The sequence below is a fragment of the Mesocricetus auratus genome, unplaced genomic scaffold (genome assembly GCF_017639785.1).
Source record: "Mesocricetus auratus isolate SY011 unplaced genomic scaffold, BCM_Maur_2.0 Super-Scaffold_100044, whole genome shotgun sequence".
Classification (NCBI taxonomy): domain Eukaryota; kingdom Metazoa; phylum Chordata; class Mammalia; order Rodentia; family Cricetidae; genus Mesocricetus; species Mesocricetus auratus.
The window spans coordinates 1878022-1900492 of NW_024429221.1; the positions used below are offsets into that span (position 1 = coordinate 1878022).

Consider the following 22471-nt stretch of genomic DNA (forward strand, 5'->3'; position numbering starts at 1 on the left):
CCTGTTGGCCTCTCAGCCATCAGTCTGGGATTCAAGAGCTCCCCCTTGTCCAGTCAGCTGTCTTTGTGGGTTTCATCATCATGGTCTTAACCCCTTTGCTCATCACTCCTCCATCTCTATCACTGGGTTCCAGGAGTTCAGTTCAGTGTTTAGCTGTGATTATCAGTCTCTGCCTCCATCAGTCACTGAATGAAGGTTCTAGGATGGCATATAAGGTAGTCATCAACCCTATCATTAAGGAGGGGCTATTAGTGTAGTCTCTCCACTATTGTTTAGTTTGTCAGATGGTGTTATCCTTGTAGATCTCTGGAGATCTCATTAGAGTCAGCTCAATTCACAGTGAAGCTGCAGACTCTTCCTTTCCTTTCCTCAAATAAGCTGTTTACCGTTTTGATGTGAAGCTTGGTATAGTGGTACATGACTGTAATGCCAACACTGTGAGGCTGATATAGGAAGGTCATGAGTTCAAAGCCAGAGTGGTCACATAGTGAGTGAAGAGCAAAACAAACAAATGAATGCACCTAAATTTATCCTTGGATGCAATAAACAAAACAATAAGGAAAATATCTATTGCAAACTATAAGAATGGAACTGGCTCACTTCATAATCAATCTTTTTTATCTTATTTTTATGAAAAGGCAACCACATGGTCCTAGATTTCTTAGCATTACACTGGTTCCAAGACCTCTTCTTCACTGTAAGAAATCACAGGATTACTGGACCCAAGACATATTAGATGACTCATTGTTCTTCTAGGTCAATGGTTCCCTCCTTTCTATAGGAATTTTTTATCTTGTGTAGATATTTTTGGTTGTCACAGGATGGTTTTGAGTCTCTATACTACTGGAATCCCGTGGGTGTGGCTGTGAAATAACCTACCATATATAAAGAGGGGCCTACCTACCACAAGAGACTTGCCCAGCCCCGAGTGTTGGTGGCAGAGAATGAGAAACCCTGCCTTAGGAGACTCAGGGTCCTCCCTGTAATATCACTTTCTGCCACCACTGGCTAGAATTCAATTGTGCTCTAGTTGAATACTATTTGAGCACACACACAGATTTAACCTCTCTATTAAACGCCTTCAATGCAGGCAAGCCCACACCATTCCTTTGTTACATAAAATGATTAATGTTCCTTTGTTAGTCTGAGGCAGCACAGGCAACTTGTGTTACATCAAGAGCAAAGCTTAAATCTAATTAAAATCAGTTGGTGGTTGGCTCTGCTAATAGTATGAGGGGCTGTAAGCTGCGCTGCACTCATGACTAGTGAAGCTGGTGGGCTGTCCTTTAAATCATCTACTGATCCTTCAGAGGCCATGTGAAAATCACTAAGGCTGGGTATTCAACAAAGGGTCCCTCAGAGTGTCTTCCCCCCAAAACTGGATGCAAATAAGTTGAATCCTTGCTTATTTTCTATCTGCTCTCTGTTTTAACTGCCAAAATACACATTTTTATGGAGTAAGATGCCATGTTTCAGAGAAAGCACAAAATACAAAAAGGGTTCTTACATGAGAAATGCCAGCTCCTTGAAAGATACAACCTCGGGGAAGTGTGACCATCACAAGCTTCCAGTGTTTGCTCCAGTACAGACCTTATTCGGCAGTGATTAATTAACTTTTCCACTAACAGACTTAAGCAGAATCAGTGTCCTGAGGGCATCCTAATTAATTCAGTTTTCACTAGGAATAATGTGGTTTTTTCTAAGGGAAAGCCACCTGACTACAGGTATTGATGGGTTACTTAAAATCTTTTGGCATGTGGCATGTTCTGGCTCTGAATATTTCAGCATCAAGGTGTTGGATCTAAGGCCCCAAATGATTTTTAGGAAGGAATTTCCTAACACCGCCCACCCTTCCTCTTCGTTCTTGAAGGCTGCTTTGAGCAGGGGCAAACTGTTCACTCTGATGTGAATACTGCAACCTGGCAGAGCAATGATGATGTTTTTTGGTGCACTCTTAATGACCTTATTTGTCTATCTTGGTTTTTCTGGTGAGCAGCAACTTACTATTGGGGAAGACAAGCAGGCATCCCAGGGAAACAGGGATGCCAATAGAAATGTTCTTTGACCATGAGTTACAAATGTATAATTTCTCAGCAAAAGGTCAAACTGGGACTTGTAATTTCCATGTGCGTGTGTGACAACAGTCTTATAATCAGAGCAAAGCCGGACAGAAAGCTTAATGGGTTCAGACCATTGGTTTTTTTTTAGTATTATTAAAAGCTCAGAGGGGGAATTAAAGTTTAAAAACACCTCTTCTGACTAAAAAGAGCTGTTATTTTAATTCCTTCAATTAAGATATTTTACATGTTTTTTTTTTAAACAACAGGAAGCGATATTAAGGTTTGCGCCAGCTGCTGTAAGAACATTGCTGACTGTGGCCAGGTGAAGAACCAACCATGGGGAATCCCCTCATGTAGTCAGATTTCTCACTCAGAACCAGGAAGGTCCTCCACTCCCGCCCCCATCTCATCCTCCTGCTGTTTGGCGTTGCCCATCTTTCCGCAGTAAGCAGAGCGCACGGTCAGGCCCGGTGATGGGACTTACCGGTGATGTGGTAGCTCACTTGGCGATTTACGTTGGAGGTATCCTTGTCCAAGGTGCTGAGAACAGCTACCACCTCTCCGGGCGGGTCGCTCTCCTTCACGTTCCCTCGGTACACCTCGTGAGCAAAGACTGGTGCATTGTCATTTATGTCTGTCACCGTGACTGAGACCAGAGCCATGGAGGAAAGAGAGAAAGCCTCTCCCAGGTCAGAAGCCACCACAGAGAAGGAGAAGGCAGGGCCTGCCTCATGGTCCAGGTCCTTCAGTGTACTGATCCACCCTGTGTTGCTGTCGATAGTGAAGGCTTCCATTACCTTTGCGAGATGGGAATCCGAGTGTAGGGAGTAAGTGACCTGCCCGTTGGCTCCCCAATCCATGTCTACGGCTCTCACCTGGGCAAGCTTCGTGCCGACAGGCATCCCCTCCATTATGATTGTCTCGTAGCTTGATGTTTCGAAGACTGGCTTGTTGTCATTCAGATCCAGTACCTTCACATCTACATCCACAGTGAATACGATGTCCACCTTGTCCAGGGGTATAGTAGCTGCCACTTTGAAGTGGAAAGCTGGGTTGACTTCATGGTCAAGGCGTTTGTCGAGCTTGATGGCGCCTGTCTCCTGTTCTATGATAAAGACACCCTCTTTGTTATTCTCTGGCCGCTCTCCATTAACCGTGCTGAACCGAACACTCTGATTGGGCAGAATCCTCAGGGTGTCCACTGTGCTTCCAATGGCTGTATCTTCTGCAATGGTAAAGGAGTACTGTGACTGGGTGAATGAAGGCAGGAATGTCTCAGGGGGCAGGACATGGATGTAGACGGGAATGAGGGAGTGCCTGACTGGGATGCCACCGTCCACTGCTTTCACAAAGAAGGACAGAACTGTATTTTTTAGTTGGTTAAAGTTGCCCTTGGTCACCATCCAGCCATTATCAGGATCAATTTCCAAGAGGTCGGCCACTGAGACGGAGGCCTCACTGTAGAGAGAATATGTAATCCTAGAATTTGCTCCATCATCCGGATCCAAAGCTTGAACTTGAGTGACTAAGTGTCCCCTTCCTACATCGGCCCTGACGCTGGCCCTATACTCCACTGTCAGGAACTGAGGGGCATTGTCATTCTCATCTACCACAATCACCCGTACAGTGCAGAATGTCGTTCTCCCTCCGCCATCCAGGGCCCGCAGATAAATGCTAATATCTCCTTCCAGAGGGTTTTCGCGGTCTAGTCTTTCTGTTGTGATGATCTGTCCATTGCTGTCTATGAGGAATCGATCCTTGGCAAAGTCATTGATGATGGAGTAGCTGATCTGTCCGTATGTTCCTGGATCCCCATCTGTGGCTGGGACATGGATGACCTTTGTCCCAGAGGCTGCGTTCTCCCTCACCTCAGCTACATAGGTGCTTTGTGAGAAGGCGGGGCTGTACAAGTTAGCTCCAAGCACTCTGATGTGCACCTGAGCAGTGCTGGTAAACAGCCCGTCAGACACAGACACGTTGAGACTGTACAGAGGCTCCATGCGCTGCTTCCTGTGGCTAGATAGTGTGAGGACTCCGCTCTTGCTGTCCATCAGAAAGCTGGTTCGGTCATTCCCGGATAAAATGCTGTATTCCAACCGGTCGAAGTCAGAGCTGTCCGCATCTGAGGCTTGCACACAGGTTACAAAATGACCCCTGGGGGCTAATTCACTCACATAGGACTCATAAATGAGCTGATTAAAAACTGGGGGGTTGTCATTGACGTCAGAAATGTAGATGTGAACCAGGACCTCACTGCTCATGGATGGAAAGCCATCATCGGTTGCTGTGACTTTCAACGTGCAGTGTTGCACCAACTCATGGTCTAGCATCCTTGCTGTCAGGATCAAGCCACTTGAGCTATCAATGTGAAAGTAATCTGTGCTGTTGTAGGTGTCCTGGACAATCTGATAATGCACCAGCTTGTTGTTTCCCGAGTCTGCATCCGTTGAGACGAGTTGCAGAACAGGGGTTCCAATGAGAGATGCCTCAGATAGTGTTGTGTTGTAAGTGGGCTGATCAAAAACAGGAGGGTTATCATTGACGTCATCCACCAGCACATCCACAGTGACTTCAGCCCTGGCACCTGTAAGAGCATCACTGGCTCGCACCGTCAACTTGTAAACAGATGTGACTTCGTAATCCAAAGGACTAATGACCTTCAGGACCCCTGTGTCAAAGTCAATGTTAAACTGTTGGAAGGGATCCCCATCAATGATGAGGTATATGATCCCCTGGCCTTCTGGGCTGGTGGCGTTGATACTGAGAATGGGAGTGTTCATTGTGACGTCTTCATTGATGGAGGCTGTATAGAAGGGCTTATCAAACACAGGCATTGCTTTGTTAACAATGGTTATAGGAAGTTCCACTGATTTGGATAGAGATGGGTTGCCACCGTCCTTGGCGAGGATGGTGACTCCGTAATCAATGTTGGAGAGGTCTGAGTTGAATGCTTCTTTTAAAATCACATTCCCTGAATTAGGGTTAATTTCAAAGTGGCCATAGTCACCCTGCAAGATGTAGGTCACTTCTCCATTGGCACCTTTATCTTTGTCGATGGCTGTCACCCGGTATATTAGAGTCCCTGGCTCAGCATCGACTTGCACAGCAGCATAGTAAGGGAGGCCCACAAAGACAGGAGAGTTGTCATTTACATCTTCAATGTTAACCCTGACTACCACCCTTGCCACCCGCAAATGGTCTAGCTCACGGCTGGCTTCCACCACCAGCTCGTATAACTCCTGTTCTTCGCGGTCAAAGGGTACTCCTGTGGTCTGAATGACTCCTGAGGTAGATTTTATCTTGAATTTATTTCCTGGGTTTAAGATGCTGTATTTTAAGGGCTCGTTAAGGCGGTTTCCAACTGCATTGACAATAGCAACTTTGGTTATGTTTGTGCTGTTCTCTGAGATGGAGGTTGAGTAGAAGCTTTGTGTGAAGTGCAGGCCACTGTCCATGGCTTCTTTAACCGTGACAGTGACCATGGCAGTACCGTAGAACTTGCCATCAGATACTTTGACTATCAGCATGTAATGATCTTTGGAGAGATTGTTGTTTTTTATGGTGAGCACTCCACTATTTGGGTCCATGAAAAAATGATCCACACCCCCTTCCATGAGGCTATATGTCAGTTCAGGGGGTACCTCAGAGTCAGGGTCTGTGGCACTCACCTTCAGAACCTCCACGCCTACGTAGGTGGGGAGAAGTAAGACCGTCTCAAACACAGCCTGAGTGAACACAGGTGGGTTATCATTCACATCTATCACCTCAATGTTGACTTCAACGGGGCTCTCTGCAGTCAGCTGGGGGCTCCCACTGTCTCTCACATGCACGTGGAAATGGAAATGTGCAATGGTCTCATGGTCTAGATTGGCGATTGTTCTGATGGCCCCTGTGCTGGAGTCCACTGTGAAGAACTTCTTGGCTGTGGACTCCACAATCTGGTAAACCAGTAATGCATTTTGGTTGCTGTCAGCATCCGTGGCTCGGATCACCAATGGGCTGTTGTCTAGGCTCCTGACAATGCTGTTGATGGGGGCGGCCTCACTCAGGCTGCCTGAGTATTGAGAGAAGAGAAACACTGGGGGGTTATCATTTTCATCCACAATCTGAACGCTGACAGTGGCATTGGAAGCCATGCCTGCCATGTTGGTGGCCTGGATGATGAGTTGATAGGCAGAGGTCTGCTCATAATCCAGAGCTCTCCGTGTGGTGATGACTCCAGAATATGGATTTATGGTAAAGACTCCATTGATGTTTCCATCTTTGACCTCATAAATGAGGGTTGACTGGCTGATGGCAGAGATCAGGATGACAGAAGTTCCAATATCAACGTTTTCATTTACTTCAGCTTGATAGTCTTTGTGCGTGAACTTGGGGTGGGAGTTATCAGACATGCTGATGGAGATGCGTACAATTGCAGTGGCAGACATTGGTGGAGAGCCTTGATCCGTGGCTTTAACTGACAGGACAAACTGACCCATGGCTGTCATGTCTGGCTCTTTGGAGATGGTAATGATGCCCAGGACTGGTTCGATCTTAAATGTGTTCCCCGTGTTCCCTAAAAGACAGAGATCAATGGAGAAATGAGTTACAAAAGGGTCATTAAAGTCTTCTGTGGAGATTCAACTTCCTCTTACGGCACTTGTCGACAATTCAGTCAGCAGTGAGCAGCTCTTCATATCCTCTCCCAATCATTCTGATAGCAAAAGGAGCACATTTTTCTATGATATTAAGAAACAACTCAGATGATTCCTAATAAACTTATATCAATTCAGTAGCTTCTCAATCCAGGATAAAATGACTAGCAACAATATAGCACTGTGTACATACTTGAACTGGGAAATAGGGGCACTTGCAGAAAAGTTGTTCTGCTTGGAATGTATGGGGTTTCCTTGTCCCTGGACCCGTGAGAAGAGGGATAGATGGGACTGGCATATATCTCCACTAATACATCTGCCTATGTGAGTGTGTAAATGTCATAACTGTAAATATAGAATGAATATATGTCAGTACTATAATAGTGCTGTAGTTTCTGTCTTAATCTTTTAAAAAGAGCACTGTAGGAATAGGATCAGAATACCATCATTGTCACTCGGTTTCAGGTCATAGCTCTGGTAGGCTCTAGATGTGGAATACATGCTACTTTTTCACATGAAAACTGGCTTTCTCCAAAGGTGACTTTGGTGAGCCAGGAATTCTTCTAAGTCATTGCTTGCTTTGAAAGTTTTAAGGATTTCTTCGGGGCCCCCCTTCCCCTATTGTTTCCTGTCCCGTTTCTGTACTGTGTGAGTACACACAGGCACAGATGCAAATGCAGACATAAGAAATGCAAAATGGTTACTCTGATCTATAGCCATTCTGTTTACTCCATACTAGGGAACCTTCGGGTGAAGCAGAAGAGTGATGATCATCAAAACTGTCCTTGAAACCACACACGTGGGAGGCACAGATCCTGTGAAATGGAGCATCTGCCATGGGAAATACGAGGGCTGATAGTATAAATGTTTCTGCTAAGTAAGTGCAAGCCCAGCATCCGTGTCACCCACGCAGTGGTCCTTTCCAGGTGATGTAGTGGTACACAGCTTTGACCAAAGGATGCTAACAGTGCTATGTCCATGTTCATTGATGTCAGTGTCCTACCTCACAGCCGGTATATGTGAGCCCTGCATCACTCTAGGTCAATGGAATTTTACAGAAGGAATGAAGTTAAGGCATATTTTCATACCCTGCTGTCCCATCACTGTGGAGTCACATGACACACCCTTCCAGGGTGCTGTGATCCCATGTCAGGCCCAAGCTGGGCCTCTCTGCTCTTTACCTCTTCAATATATTGAATTTCCTTTGGAACTGGCTACTTGTTTATTCTTCCCTGTACTCATGAATCTTTAGGAAATGAATGTCTTATTATTTTCTTGGAATATGTGGCTCCTGGAGACTTTTGGCAGCGTGGCTGAAGCTGTGTTGTCCTTGCTTATCTGGTACACAATATAGCAGCTGCCACAAACATAGGACTCAATAATTACTGTAGAATGACCAATAGGAGAGGCAGGTGTACCGCAGTTTAGGATCCAGTATGTTTCTAACCTTGCTGCCTTCTGTTTTGCTGTATTACAGGCAATGCTAACAAACCTATACAAGACTCAAAGTTCTGCCATCCCCCCACCCAGCCACCCACACACACTGTGCTTCAGTCCAAAGAAAAAGCTCCAGTGTGACTTTAGAGGCCAGGCAAACAATAGGAATTTTATAGCCCACCAATAAACAGAATAAAATCTGGCTTATCTGAGGCTTGTGAGACAAGTTCAATAAAACCAAACATTTTATACAACCACCCCTTACTTTCCATCACCTGAAAAGACGTTTGTTCAGCTGCTCTGTGAGGGCTCTGCAGGTCCCAAGTCAGGCTGTGTGTGAGAGACAGGCAGGCCCGTGGTCTGGCTCTGTGTGTGTGTGTGTGTGTGTGTGTGTGTGTGTGTGTGTGTGTGTGTGTAGGACAGCCAGGCCAGAGATAAGATTGTGTGTGTGTGTGTGTGTGTGTGTGTGTGTGACAGGCAATCCAGAGATCAAGGCTGTGTGTGTGAAGGACAGGCTAGCAGGGTGTGTGTGTGTGGGGGGATTGGGCTGAGTGTGTGTGTGTGTGTGTGTGTGTGTGTGTGTGTGTTAGGCAATCTAGAGATCAAGGCTGTGTGTATGTGAGGGACAGGCAAGCCTGTGGTCTGGCTGTGTGTGTGTGTGTGTGTGTGTGTGTGTGTGTGTGATAGCTGGGGGTCAGGCAGGCCAGGGGATTGGGCTGTGTGTGTGTGTGTGTGTGACAGGCAATCCAGAGATCAAGGCTGTGTGTGTGAAGGACAGGCTAGCAGGGTGTGTGCGTGTGGGGGGATTGGGCTGAGTGTGTGTGTGTGTGTGTGTGTGTGTGTGTGTGTGATAGGCAATCTAGAGATCAAGGCTGTGTGTATGTGAGGGACAGGCAAGCCTGTGGTCTGGCTGTGTGTGTGTGTGTGATAGCTGGGGGTCAGGCAGGCCAGGGGATTGGGCTGTGTGTGTGTGTGTGTGTGTGTGTGTGTGTGTGTGTGACAGGCAATCTAGAGATCAAGGCTGTGTGTGTGAAGGACAGGCTAGCACGGTGTGTGTGTGTGGGGGGAGATTGGGCTGAGTATGAGCGGCAGGCATGCTTGGTAGGGCTGTGTGTGTGCATAAGGGACAGACAGGCCCAGGCATAGGCTGTGTTTTTAGAAGGGCTGAATGTCTATGACAGGTTTGTCAAGCACACTGTAGTTCTCTTTAGACTCTGATGCATACAATCAAAGGCTAGTTTTTTTTTTAGATATCTATCATTCCTAAAATTATAATTTTCTGGAAATTCAGGTCTTCTATGTAAAATATGTTTTAAAGAAATAGCTTTTCTTTTGTACTTTAGTCAGTTGTCCAAAAAAAAAAAAAATGATTGAGCTCCATGCTCCAGTCATGGAAGTAAAAATGCGAGAGAAATAGTGTTCTCAGGGATATAACTAATATGTTTCTCGAGTCCCTACACATTATTTTAAAAATCATCTGAGGCCCAAGGAATAAAAATAGTAAATGTATAAATATAATAAGCAGGTAAGTGTCCATAAAATGGTAAGAACGACGGAAATAAAGCCTTGCATCAAATGTTTATGGTGACATGAGGTGATGCATATGGATGGGTACAGGGAAAGGAAAAGATAAGATTTGATGGAACCTTAGGAAGAACACTAGGATGGACAGACGGAAAATGCTTCCTGTGGTAGTTTATACTCATTTCTTAGTCTCCTTATTTGTAAGCTAGAGCAGCAAAGATTACTTAGCACGGCAGTAACAATATTCTGTGGCAAACGAGGTAGATAACGGTTTCTCAGTAGGTTTAGATCTATGGAAACCCCTACAGTAACACATGGGAAAACTCTGTAGACACATGGCCATTAACGAGCAACATCTTCTGTGTGGATGGTAACACTGACCAGTCTAAAACATGACACCTAACCTAAAAAGTAGTTTTTAGATTATTGTTTGATACAGGGGCTTTTTATAATGTTATTGGCTTTGTTTTTTCTCAAGTTTCTACTCCCAAACTAGTTTCCTGCCATGCTTATTTTAGTCCGGCTGCTCACTCAAATGCTCTACATTTAAGAGCAGGGCAGGAAACTGTCCCCTTGCTGTCACTGAGAGAATGTACATTTGGCATTGCACACCACAGGCATGCTGTACAACACTTGGGGAATGTGCAGCATGAATATTCAGAAACAGTGGAACGGAGGAACACAGAACAGATAAGAGGGACTTGCCATTTTTAGTTTCATGGTCTTTTTTTTCTTGCTTTTTCTCCGTCCCCAGTGTTTTTCAGCTATCCACCTTCAAACCATCTATAAACTGCTCTTCCAATGTTAGCGTCCTTGGAAAAGTGCTATGATTTAACACACATGCTCTTATTTGTTTATCTGTCTGGTTAAGCAAGCAGTTCAGGGTCATAGCCACCAAGGGCTTGGTTGCTCAGTCTGCCTCCAACCTAGGCAAGGTGTTTGTGTCCCTGTTAGGTATGCTGGGGCTCCTGAAGTCTGCAGCCCACCCACTGGTAAGTGAACCCAACTGTGGTTATTTTAGAATGAGTCCATGAGTTGTCGGTTTCCGGTTCTGAGCCACTGAACCCATTACACACTTCTTTTCTTCATTTCAGAAAACTCCAGGATTGAATTCAAGGAAGGAAGCTCTTCCCTTGTTGCCAATATTGAAATGCTAAGAGCTTTATACACACCATTGCACAAATGGGTTGGTGAGTTTATAGGGTGGGCTCTCCGTTGAGGGTGGGGGGGTCACACTTTGTGCTGAGGTCTCTGCAGCTCTCACCTGCTTCTATGGAATATATGAGCTCTGCATTTTCCCCTTTGTCTTTGTCCAGAGCTGTCACTTGCAGAACAACTGATCCCAGAGCAGCTGACTCGAACACCGATGCTTCATACAGTGGACTGGTAAAGTAAGGGCTGTGATCGTTAGCATCCTCCACGTTCACAATGACTCGGGCCAAGTTTCTTCGGTAAGGAAATTCCTGATCTCTGACCTTTAGGCAAAATACAAGAAGCGGTAGGACTAAAAACTTGAATTGCAAAGAACTCACATGGCTATGTTTGCTGAGAAAACAAAATGAGAGAATTCGCGCAAAGTGCGTGACCCAGTCTCGCACAGCTACAAAGCACTCAACAGACAGTGGCATGACAGAAGAGAGAGAGAAGGTGGGAGGGAGATTGGGAGGGAAAGACTGAGGCTGTGAGCCATCTGAGAGCAAGGCAGCATCATCTCTATTGTCTCCCTTGATGCTTGGTCTGTGATGTAACACCTGGGTACCACAAGCCCAGTTCTCTCATTTGGTCCCCACAGTCATTGTTGTGTGTTTATATTTAGTCATGGGATGGTAGACAGAGAACCTTCTGGGGGATGGGACTAGTAAATGCAGTATTGTTACATTCATTCATTCATTCATTAACTAACATGTACTGCTATTTATAATGTCAGGCTCATGGCATAAGTAGAATGGCTCAGTAACGAACTAGGCAGTCTGTGTCCTCAAGAAGACTGGGATCTTTGAAGGGGGTAGTGCAAGCAAGCCACAGAAAAGCATAATACCAAGCACTTAAATGCCAGCATGGAATACATATAAGGCCCTCACAGTGAGTAGGAAGAGGAATATATTCTAACACTCAACTTCCTGGATGAAATAACAATGAAAAGGTGGAAGGAATAACATGAGGGTGATGATGACAGGTGACTATTTTTAGGCAGGCAGAGCCCAGACCTACTAGAGAACCTTGACCACTAGAAAGATGCATTCAGTCATAACTTCTAAGAACCCTCAGTCTGATTTTCCTGGACTTTAAGATTCCCCTGAATTGCATAGGACAGAAGCTTATAAATAATCTATTCTTTATCCGTGTGGGTCTGTTACTATTTGATGTATCATTAATTGAATTAATACTCTTGGCTTGTTCAATTTTGAGCTGTATAATTCCAGAGAAATGTGCAGACATTGTAACACTTACAAGAGGATCTATCAAGGAGAAAGGAATTTTTATGACTAGGACATGGTAGAAATGAGCAAGGGAGGCTTGGAAGAAGGTGGCCTAAAGCAGTCATTTGTCCTAAGCATCTAACTACATAAATGATGGATGACAGTGGGTGACCCTGATTTTTGAGTGTGCTGAAAGAGGATGAACAGAAATTACTCGAAAAACGATGAAAATGGGATTATTCACCACTGTGAGGTTTCTGCTCCTAAAATATCATGTAAACATCATCATGGTCAGCGTGCCATGCTGAAATTCTATAGCTTGCTTGTCCATGCCCAAGGGTATAACCTAACTCTCTCTGGAGACTTTTTTGAATGAATTGAATACTAGCTTCAAGAGTATGAGGATTTTTATCTCAGTGTTTGTGAGAGTGCTTGCTGTGCAATATGGGCTAAAGAATATCTGTGAAAGGATGAATGGATGAATGAATGAATGAATGGCCATGGTGGTGAATCAAGTGGCCTCTGGGAACTGTCCCTTCTGTCTCCTGGTGTCTTAAGTAGAAACTGTAGCTGAGATCATGGCACTCAAGTTGTCTCTTGTACAAGAAGATTTCAGTGAAGGCAAAAGTTGTTACTGTTGTGGATTACTTGGGAATTCATAATTTTAGGCATCCCAAACTCAATATGTGCAGATTAAATCACAGTCACCATTCCTGTTTTTCAGGAGTGTAATAGAGGCCTTGAGAGGCAGGGACTGTGCATGTCAATGTTGTTCTGGGGCTTATTTCATGGACAGATTATAGGCCATAAGTGAATCAATGAGAATTCTTACTCATCTTTCTTAGCCACATCTACATAATTTGAAGGAAGGTAAATGAATTCAGAACCAAGAGTCTCTGAAGATTTAATGCATGTTCAGTTCTTTTGGGGTCACCAGTATTACCCATAGGTCCAACACCAATGCAATACATCAGAAATGGGATCCCCAAATACTTCCAAGGATTGAGCTTCCTGTGGGTTGAGCAAAGGGTCACCCTTGTGAAGAACTTCTTCAGGGGCTTCTTTCAACTTTCCCACACAATCTCCTGGCTCCAGACAAACCCGTGAGTTGGGAACATTGACTGTGGCTTGACTCTCTAATCCGTCTGTGAATAGCATTTCCTGAACAGCCAATATCTGCAGAATTTATCTAATACTTCAGGTTGACAAAAACTATGGAGTTGCTTTCTAAGAAGAGTAACTTCTTCATTGAAATACAAAGGCAAAACTGAATGTACCCTGACAGTGCAAAGTCTAGATTTACAGAATTTAAGGGCCCTGGCTTTCTGAAGACTGAGGTATATGCCTTGGCTGGTTAACGGTTCTGTCAGGAAAGCAAAATTGCGAGTCTGGTCCTACCATTATGTTGAGGATGTGCTTGTCCTGGGCCTCATGGTCCAGCCTTTCAGCAGTGTAGAGCACGCCTGTGCTGGGGTCCATCCGAAACTTTCTCATGCTGATGGCATCGATGCTACTGTGGATGGTGTAGCTTAGCTTATGCTTCTCATCTCTGTCTGTGGCCTCAATCTGAAGTATTTCTGTATCCGGAAGCACATCCTCAGAAATTGTCACATCGTAATGTGGCTGGGAGAATTCTGGGCCATTATCATTATTATCCAGCACTTTGATAAATACCTGTAGTCAAAAGAAGGCAAGAGTGATAAGGAACCCGAACTCACTCACTGCCACTGAAAGAGGTCACCTTTTTATTTCCTCTCTTTGTATCCTTGTATCCTAGCTTCTATCAGCAATCTCAACACACAACAAGCTCTCCTATAAAAAAACATTCTGCCAGTAAGTAGCTGGCAGTAAACCATCAGTTCACATTAGCAGCAACATCAATTATGATTGCATCTATAATCTCATTAATAATGGAACAGCTGAGGCATCCATGAGAGGAGATAGTTCCATAGACTGATCTGAGGCACAGTGTGAATGATTACAAGGTGGCTTTCATTTGGAGGTTTCTGTTGCCTAAAGTCCTATCTGTATGCCATTCCTTATGGTAGGCTAGCATAGCAGGAGTGCAGGGAGGGATTAATCTTCACTGTTGACTTGACCAGGAATCTCCTGGGAGACACACTTCTAGATATGGCTTTGAGGGCGTTTCTAGAGGTTTAACAGAGGATGGAAGAGCCATCTTGAATTTTAGTGGCAGCATCCCGTGAGCTAGGGTACCAAATTGAGTACAAAGGAAAAGAAAAGGGAGCAAGCTAACTAGTGACCTCAAACTCCTGCTGCCATGCTTGAATGTATCTCCACAACATATAAGGAAAAATAAACCTTTAAGTTGTCTTGCCAGGTATTTCTTTTACAACAATGAAAACAGTAATTAATACAAAGTGAGGAAAGAAATCAAGATTAGACAGGGTGAAGGAAGGAGGGAATGGAGGTGAATTGGATGCAGTCAGAGCTTCTCGGCATCCATAGCCTCACCCTGTACTTGTTCTTTGAGAGAAGACTAGCTAAAAGCTTGCTCAGATAGCTCCAGTACTAAGCCACCATTGCTTCTTCATGAGGCCCCTTGTTATGGAATCTTCTGGGTAGGTGTAGAGGTGTTACTTGAATCACTCAGCCTTGACAGTGATCAGATCTTATCTAGTCTGGCTTCCATGGTCTTTCTAGCCATCCCTACCTGCCACCCAGATGGTTGTGAAGCAAATCACAGCTATCACATCATTTCAGTATGCATTTCTACGCGCTCGGGACTCTCAGAATAAATAAAGACACGTGTACACATACCTACCACAGCTTTATTGTCCCAATCTCAAACAAAACAAAAGAAAAAAAACCCTAGTAATTCTTTAATATTAAATGTACAACCTATGCTAATATTTCTCCACTGTTAAATTACTGTATGTATGCATATGTAAACTTCTTTTAATCATAATGTAAAGGTTCAAGCATTGTATTTAACATGTCCTTTCATGCTTTAATTTGCAGAATTTCCCTCTACCTCTTTGTAAATCTTCTTGATTTTCTTCTGATTGTTGCTGTGGAAGAGACTGAGATCTTTTTAATTTAGTTCCCAGTCTGAATTTTGCTTGTAGCATCCTCGTGGTTTTTCTCTATATTCTCAACCCTTATATTTGTTACGAATTGGTAGTATGGTCTAGGAGTCATGGTGTGATTCAGGTGCAAGTTCCTTTTCAGTTTTACTTACTTTTACAAACATCCTTCTTGAGTGACACATGTTCTTCTTCTGCAGATGTACCCTATTTGGTGTTTCTCTTATACTATGATGTTAGCAGTCATTGGTGATCATTTAAGACTAATCTATAAAGTGTTTAGTGTTCTGATTCTACGATCCCTCTCTCGATTGTTAGCTGGGAAAGGTCTGTAAAATAAACTTCTCCGACCTTTGATTACTACTTGCTCATTATGTTGAAGACAGACAGGATAGTCATCAGTTCTTTCCTCTAGTTCAAAATAAGCTGTTACTTTCTTAGCTCCACTGAGAGCGGGCAACGATGAATGTTTTTAAGTGTAATTATGCTCTGTCAAGTTTTGGTCTGCATTCCTGTATTATTTAAGGTTTCTGTTGTTGTGATAAAGATCATGACCAAAAGCAACTAACCTTACATCTCAATATCACAGTCCATCATCAAAGAAAGTCAGGGGAGGAACTCCAGGTGAGAACCCGGGGCAGGGATTAAAGCAGGTAATGGAGGGACACTTAGCTTGGTTTCTTGTACACCTCAGGACCATCTGCCCTGAAGTAGCATCACCCCCAGTGGGTGGGCCCTCTCACACCAATAATTAATCAAGAAAATTCCAGACAGGTTTGCATTTTATCAATTGTGAGTCCCTTTTCCCAAATGACTCTGGCTTTTGGCAAATTTATATAAAACTAACCAACAAACTTCTTTTTTTAATATTTTGTTAACTCCTTGAAAATTTCATTTAAGGCATTTTGATCATATTCACCTTCCTATCCCCCTGAGACCTCCCAAATCCACTGCCTACCTCCTAGGTCTAGAGTGTCACGCTCCCCACACCTCTTAACAAGCATTCACTGAGTTCAATTTGGGCTTCATATACTCACAGGTGTGGGATAATCCAGTGGAGTATGGTTAGCTACCAGTGACCACACCCTTAAATAAACTGACTCTCCCTCCCCCAGAAGTCATTAACTGTTAGAGGTCTTCAGTTAAGGTGGTATCTCATGCCCTTCTCTCGTTTCCATGCTGGAATGCTGACTGGCTTGATCTTGTCTAGGTCTTATGCAGGTGACAACAGCTACTATGAGATCATGGGGGCCAACAGTCCTGTCCTGCACAGAAGATACTGTTTCACTCCAGTCCTCCCCAACCTCTATCTCTCTCCAGCTTTAAGCCCCCTCTTCTGTGATATTCTCTGAACACTGGCCAAGGTAGGGAGTGTGTCATCTGTGGCTGAGCACTACACTCATACTCAGCAAAATAGTAGTAGTAGGGTTTCTAGCATGATCAGAGGAAGAATTTGTCCTTGGGTGCCTCGGCTGTTTTGATCATGTTTGACTGCAGTATTCATGTTAACAGTAGGATTGTCTTCAGGTTGGCACTTAGTTTTTCTAACACAATCCTGGTATTCTCTCAATTTTTCCTCTTTCTTCTTTTTTCCCTTCCTCCCTTCTTTGATTGATTGATTTTGATGTGTGAGGAACTGAACCTAGGATCTTGCTGTGCTGGGTAAGCACTTTGCTATTGAACTACACTCTCAGCCAGTTCCCTTGCTTTCTGGTAATTGCAAGAACTGGTATTATTGTTAGGATTGTCTTGAACATTTTCTATTCTATTCTTGAATTATCCATTGCACCAAAAATCTTTTGTATCTCCTTCTCTTTCTTTTGTTATAAATGATATTTGGAGACTGCAATCTACTCCTGGAAATTCTTGCTAGTGGATTGACTTAAATTTTGCTTTCATCCACTGGATGAAATTAGGAGGGAATTTAAAAAAATCTTGACTTCACAAATATGTATCCGAATTTAGTGATTTTACTTGGTGACATTGTTTCTGCATTTGCTTTTCCTTCTTCTGATGCTGACATTTTTTATGTTCAGTGACAAGATCATAATTAGTCATTGTTTGGCTTGAAATATGAATCCAAAGGACTCAGAATAATAAAGTCTGCATTTCTATTACAGTTATTCAAAACAAGTTCATACTGTTTTCCAGCTCTCTTGTTCTTGAGAAGAACTTCCAAATAGGAACTCAAAGTTAAGTTAGATGACTAACATCCTTAATTCTTCTCCAGTCCTGGATTCACATGTAAGGTAATCTGCTTCCACTTATTTCCATACCTTAGAACTTGTTTTAAAGGATAGATAGTGATTTGCTAGCTGAATCAATAGGGAGTGTCCAGGAGTGACTTTAAAGCAAGGCCTTGTTGAACAAATGGAGTCCTGGGACTTTATTGTGGAACCTAGACGTGTTCACGGAAGACGGCATTGGGGCAGGCAGATTTCCTAGTGCCTAAAGAGGTTATCCCTGAGTGTGCCCAGTTCAAAATTACTGTTGAATAAGAAAATATGTCAGTTATGTTTGGGTGCACTTGCTTTTTCAACATTTAATCTTTTTCGTCATTTTAAAATCATACCAAAAGTGTATTTGGAGAAGCTTAGGTTCCCAGTTCATAAAAAGGGCATAAAAGTAAGGGGAGAATTGTTGGGAAGGGAGGATGCAGAGGGACTGGGGAAGGAATCAGAGAGGGGGTGGGGTGGATATAATCAAAATATATTTGTTAGACCGCTGAAGAAAAAAATTGAACAATTTAAGAAGTTTGGCTTCACTGCTCTCTCCTTGTCTCCTATAGATAACTTTTTATTAAAACCAGATGGGCGCTCATCTGTTTTGTCAATATAGCGATAACATGCACATCCCCTACCACACTATTTCACTTTGTATTAACATTAGGAATTACAGTGAACACAAGATGTATATTGTTCCCAACTGGCATGAGTCACTTCAAAAATTCACAACCAAAAGGAAGGATGCTGGGGTATCTAGTGGATACAGGACAGAGCTGCAAGCAGCTCATGGCCCCAGGCAGTGTTGAGAGCCCTGCTTGGTGTCCTGGAGATAAATTCACAGCCATACAGAAATAAATGCTCTCCAATGAACATCATGGTCATCTCAGTCATCTGCTACAGACGCGTTGCGATTTTTCTATTATTCGTTCTTAGAGTATGTAAGAAAATAAATGTGCCTATGTCTCTTAGTAATTTCTCTGGTATACGGTTGTGCCCTAGCATTAGAGTAGTTTGGTGGAAGGATAAATGCTTCTATGGTTTGTGAAATATTTTTATGTTCCGTTCTTCCAAGCCTTTGCCAATGTGTATCCCTACAACAATGTGTAAGAATGACTGTCTCCCCGTCCGTGCCAACAGAGTTTGTGGGAAGACTTGGAGCTTTTGCCAACCGGCTAGATGAGAATTGGTACCTCAGTGTTGCCTTCATTTGCATGTTCCCATTATGAGCAAGGCTGAGAGCCCTTTGCATTTCTGTTTCTGTTAAATTGCTTATGCCAGTTTATTCTTTTAGGGTCTAGAAAGTTTAGTTTCCTTCTTTACTTTTGGAAACTGGGTGATATAAATGACAAGGTTGTGCTAAATTCTGTCACAGACTTATTCTGGGTGCAAATTACTTTAATGCCTTGCAGAAGGCAATGCATCTAGTGTTTTCTATATTGTTTTTGGGTAGTGAATAATTCTGGAATATTTTCCACATCCCCATGATATAGAAGAATACATGTAATTTTTATAGGTGTCATTTGTGTGTTTTCTTTTCTTTCGCTTTCCTCTTTAGTGCATTTGGATTTTTTTCTGGAATATTATTTGAGGGCAAGATCTAGTTTAATCTTTCTCTACATGGCTCTGTATTTCTTTCTATGTTACCTTTTAAGGGGTGTATGTGAAACTAGAGGTGGTCTTACATTTTTCTCCTGACTCAAGGTGCTTTATTTCGCCTGGTTGCACCGTGTCTTACAACACAGTTTTACATGGTGGGTGTGGTGCCTCTTCTTCTCCTACTCCTAACTAACAGGAGAGCCACTAATGATTTTTCTATTTCATAATATCTTAGCATGTGAATGCATTCTAGAAAATCATTGATTCTTTTTTCAAATAAATATATCCAGACTCACTACCCTTACAAATAGCTGTGCACCTGTTTACAGTGGTTGAGATGTGCTTTGCTGAGTGGCATGTTTAGTTATTTCATCATATTTGTGGCATGACAATTTTCTCTTAGGAGAGTCAATAACAGGGGAAGGCTTTGTCCCCTCGTTTGTACTTGCAGAAAAAGATCGAGAAGTGTGCCAAGAGAGTTTCCAGTATTGTTTTTATCTCTAGTGTATTTGCAAAACCATATTGTATTCTTTGAATGCCGATTCTTTAAAAAGTTCAAGTAACTTAGTCAAGATGCTAAAATATTTGTTTTCAGAGTGGCAGTTACATCAACAGATGTGAAAGGCTTACTGGCCAGCAAGCTGCCCTGACCTTCATGAAGTTTCAAAGCTGATGTGATCTTGAAATGCTTGCCTCTTTCTGCTTGCTTTGTCTTGAGCCTAATCTACAGTCAGAACAAGTGTTCCTCTGTAAAAGACTTCCTTCTCCTCATTTGCTTTTTATTTCCCACAGTCGGGGCCATTTGTGAGCTTCTGAACTAACAAAGCAAAGTAACTCTCAAAGATGTTGTGTTCAAAATGGTAATTGAAAAGCTTACAAAAGCACAAAAGACTCGAGGCTGGAGGAAACCCAGGCATGGGATGTATCTCCAGGGCTGGCTTCAACACTGCCCCCCACAAACACATTGCATTCCACAGGCTCCTCTAAGCTAAGTCTGGGTAGGTGCCAAAACCCTACTTTTGCAAAGGTTCATGGCAGAACAGTCCATGGGGGTGAATTGTTGGGCAAGACCAATTAAGTCCTAAATTACTGAGATTCTGTTCTGCCTCTGTTTGCATTTCTAAGCCATATTTAAAATATCTTTTCCAGGGGAGATACCCCTTGCATTCTTCTCAAAGATGTGAATTTTGTTTTGGAATGCATGAATAGAAAACTTTTATCACAGTTACTTCCTGTGTAGAAATGTGCATCATATTTGCTCCTTAGACTCTATTATATCTGGTTCCTCAATGGAGAAAATGTTAAAGGATGTGCCCAAAGTCACAAGAACAAGGTTGGATTCAAATCTGGTTTCTTCAGAGTCAGATCTGAGTTCATTCATAATTATTTTCATGTGGCTTAGCTCACATATACATTAAGAACAGACTTACATCATGTGTGTGTGATAACAAATGTGTGTAAATGCCACGTTCTTTGTTATAGAGAAAACACTGACTCACAAAACGGATAACTGGAAGAGTCATTCTCAACCCAGGAATATAATCAAATAATTATTTTGAATTGAAAGTTCCCTGCTACCTTGAAAATGGAAATCTATTTTCAAAATGTGATTTTCTCATAAGGTGCCAGGCAAAGATTTATTACATGTACTTAAATTTTGTCATTCTTTGTTTCTTCTCCTTTAACAGAAGTCTTTTTTGGTATTTTATCAGTAAGCAGTGGGGTTGCTTCAGTTGTTCCTTAATCTAACTAAATGCCAAAGGAAAGTTTGGACCAGTGCTATTTTCACCAGCTAGAGGCAAATGACACTAACGTGGATAACTCTTGGCAGGAGGAGAACTATCCTGGAAATGTCCTGAGCTAGCAAACATCTGTAGAAAAAAATTCATCCCTTTTCCATCTGGTGAAGCATCTGTGGACAGAGAAAGGGATCAAGATGGAAGACAGATTTTTCACGGTCACATCTGTTCTAAGTGAGCAGGGCAGTGAGGGACACCAAGCAGTCTCAGTGATGGGATCCACACAATGTGATTCAAGTCTAAGTTTGAGAATCTGGTTATAGCTCCTCCTCACTCCCACTCCAATCAGCGCAGGCCTTGCTCAAGTAACCGCCCATGTGGACCTTGAGAATTTTGGAAGATATGGAATGAGAAGTTTAATGTCAAGCTTGGTTGTAGAACCACAATTATGAGCTTGCTCTTCCAGCTTTACAAACCCCAAAGCATGCCATGAATAAGAAAAGGATATTAAAAATCACATATCCCAAGTCGAGTCCCTGAAGCAAATCAGCATAACTTTTAGATTATTATTTGGCTACGACTATCTCTATTTTCCTCCACATATAACAATAAAGGTCACTCACATAATTTGTAGCTATCAGGTGTGTTGTTCCAGTTTTGAGTTGAGTACCAGATTGTATTAATGAAGTCTGTATGTATTCAGCATGTGATAGTTCCAGTAAGCTTCTCATCTTTCTTCATACAACAGTTTGTGAAGAAGATTGAGCCTTAGACAGAGTGAGTTGCCTTTCATGGGAATACACACAGGTTAAGTGTCAACTTGGATGTGTGCCACCCAATTCTGGGCCAATACTTTTTCATTATACAAGATGCTCTCCCTACTGGATGAAGTTGTATATTTTGTAGATAGAAATGAGTAAAGGAATACTTCCTGTATAGCATGTGCTTTTTCAAAGGAAGAAGTGGGCTTGTATCTTTTTCCTCTGAATCCAGACAGCCCCTTAGCCAGTCTGAGCCTCGATTTCTCCATGGAAAAGAATGTTGATAACTCCTGATTCAGCTTTTCCAGGGTTACTGGGAAATGAACACTCCTAATGAGGCTTGTTGAATCTCACTATGCAAACATCAAGTATTATATATTTGTATGCCTTCTTGTCCAGTGAACCTTGTTCTACGTTTGTTTATGTTTTCTATGAAGACACAGTAATTCTGACTGATTTGGCAAATGTACAGAGAGTGCTAATAGTCATCATGAATCATCCCGGGTAGCATGTCCTTGGGGTTGGGGTCCTCCGGATAGCTAGGAGACAGTCTGAAGGTTACAGGTGTCTTGCTTCCCAGGAGACCAACTTAAAAAGGTGTGCTTCCTGTAACGCTGCCTTTGACAGTTGGCACAGTATAGTGGATGAAACTTTAGGCTCTAGTGTCTGCCTGTGTGGGTCTGAGTTCAGGGTGTCCTTAAACCACTTGATCTTGCTTTGGGCCTTTTTCCTAAATAGTAAAATGGAAATGACAGTAGGCAATGAGTTTCGTATTTCTGATCCAAAAAGTCATTACCAAATTAGATATTTAAAATAACACCTGATATTATTATTATCTCATAGTTCTGAATATTGAAGTCAAGGCTAAACTCAAGGGACTGACATAGATGCATTCCTTTTTTTAGTGACCTCCTTCCTCGTTCAGGCTCAGTACAGAGCCTTCTGGTTATGGGACTGAGGTCCTGGTTTCCACCTGGCTCCCCAACATCTTGAGGCCAACTGTGTACCCAAATTGTCTCATATCT

General features: G+C 42.9%; 1 protein-coding gene and 1 long non-coding RNA gene across 8 annotated transcripts in view; one reads left to right on the forward strand and one right to left on the reverse strand.

The window, feature by feature from the left end:
* Window positions 1-22471, reverse strand: part of Fat3 (FAT atypical cadherin 3) — a 576218-nt gene that overhangs the window by 83262 nt on the left and 470485 nt on the right. For 6 of the 7 annotated variants that reach the window (XM_040735214.1, XM_040735213.1, XM_040735217.1 and 3 more), the window contains 3 exons: window positions 13477-13752; window positions 10923-11133; window positions 2545-6618 (listed from right to left, as the gene is read on the reverse strand). In XM_040735214.1, the coding sequence (XP_040591148.1) occupies window positions 2545-6618; window positions 10923-11133; window positions 13477-13752 (4561 nt within the window). Of the gene's footprint in view, window positions 1-2544; window positions 6619-10922; window positions 11134-13476; window positions 13753-22471 lie in introns of those variants that run through there. The other variant, XM_040735218.1, reaches the window with a different exon arrangement.
* LOC110343513 lies at window positions 16222-19904 on the forward strand. Its single transcript, XR_002385816.2, has 3 exons — window positions 16222-16489; window positions 17246-17374; window positions 19739-19904. It is a non-coding gene; the product is annotated as an uncharacterized LOC110343513 (long non-coding RNA).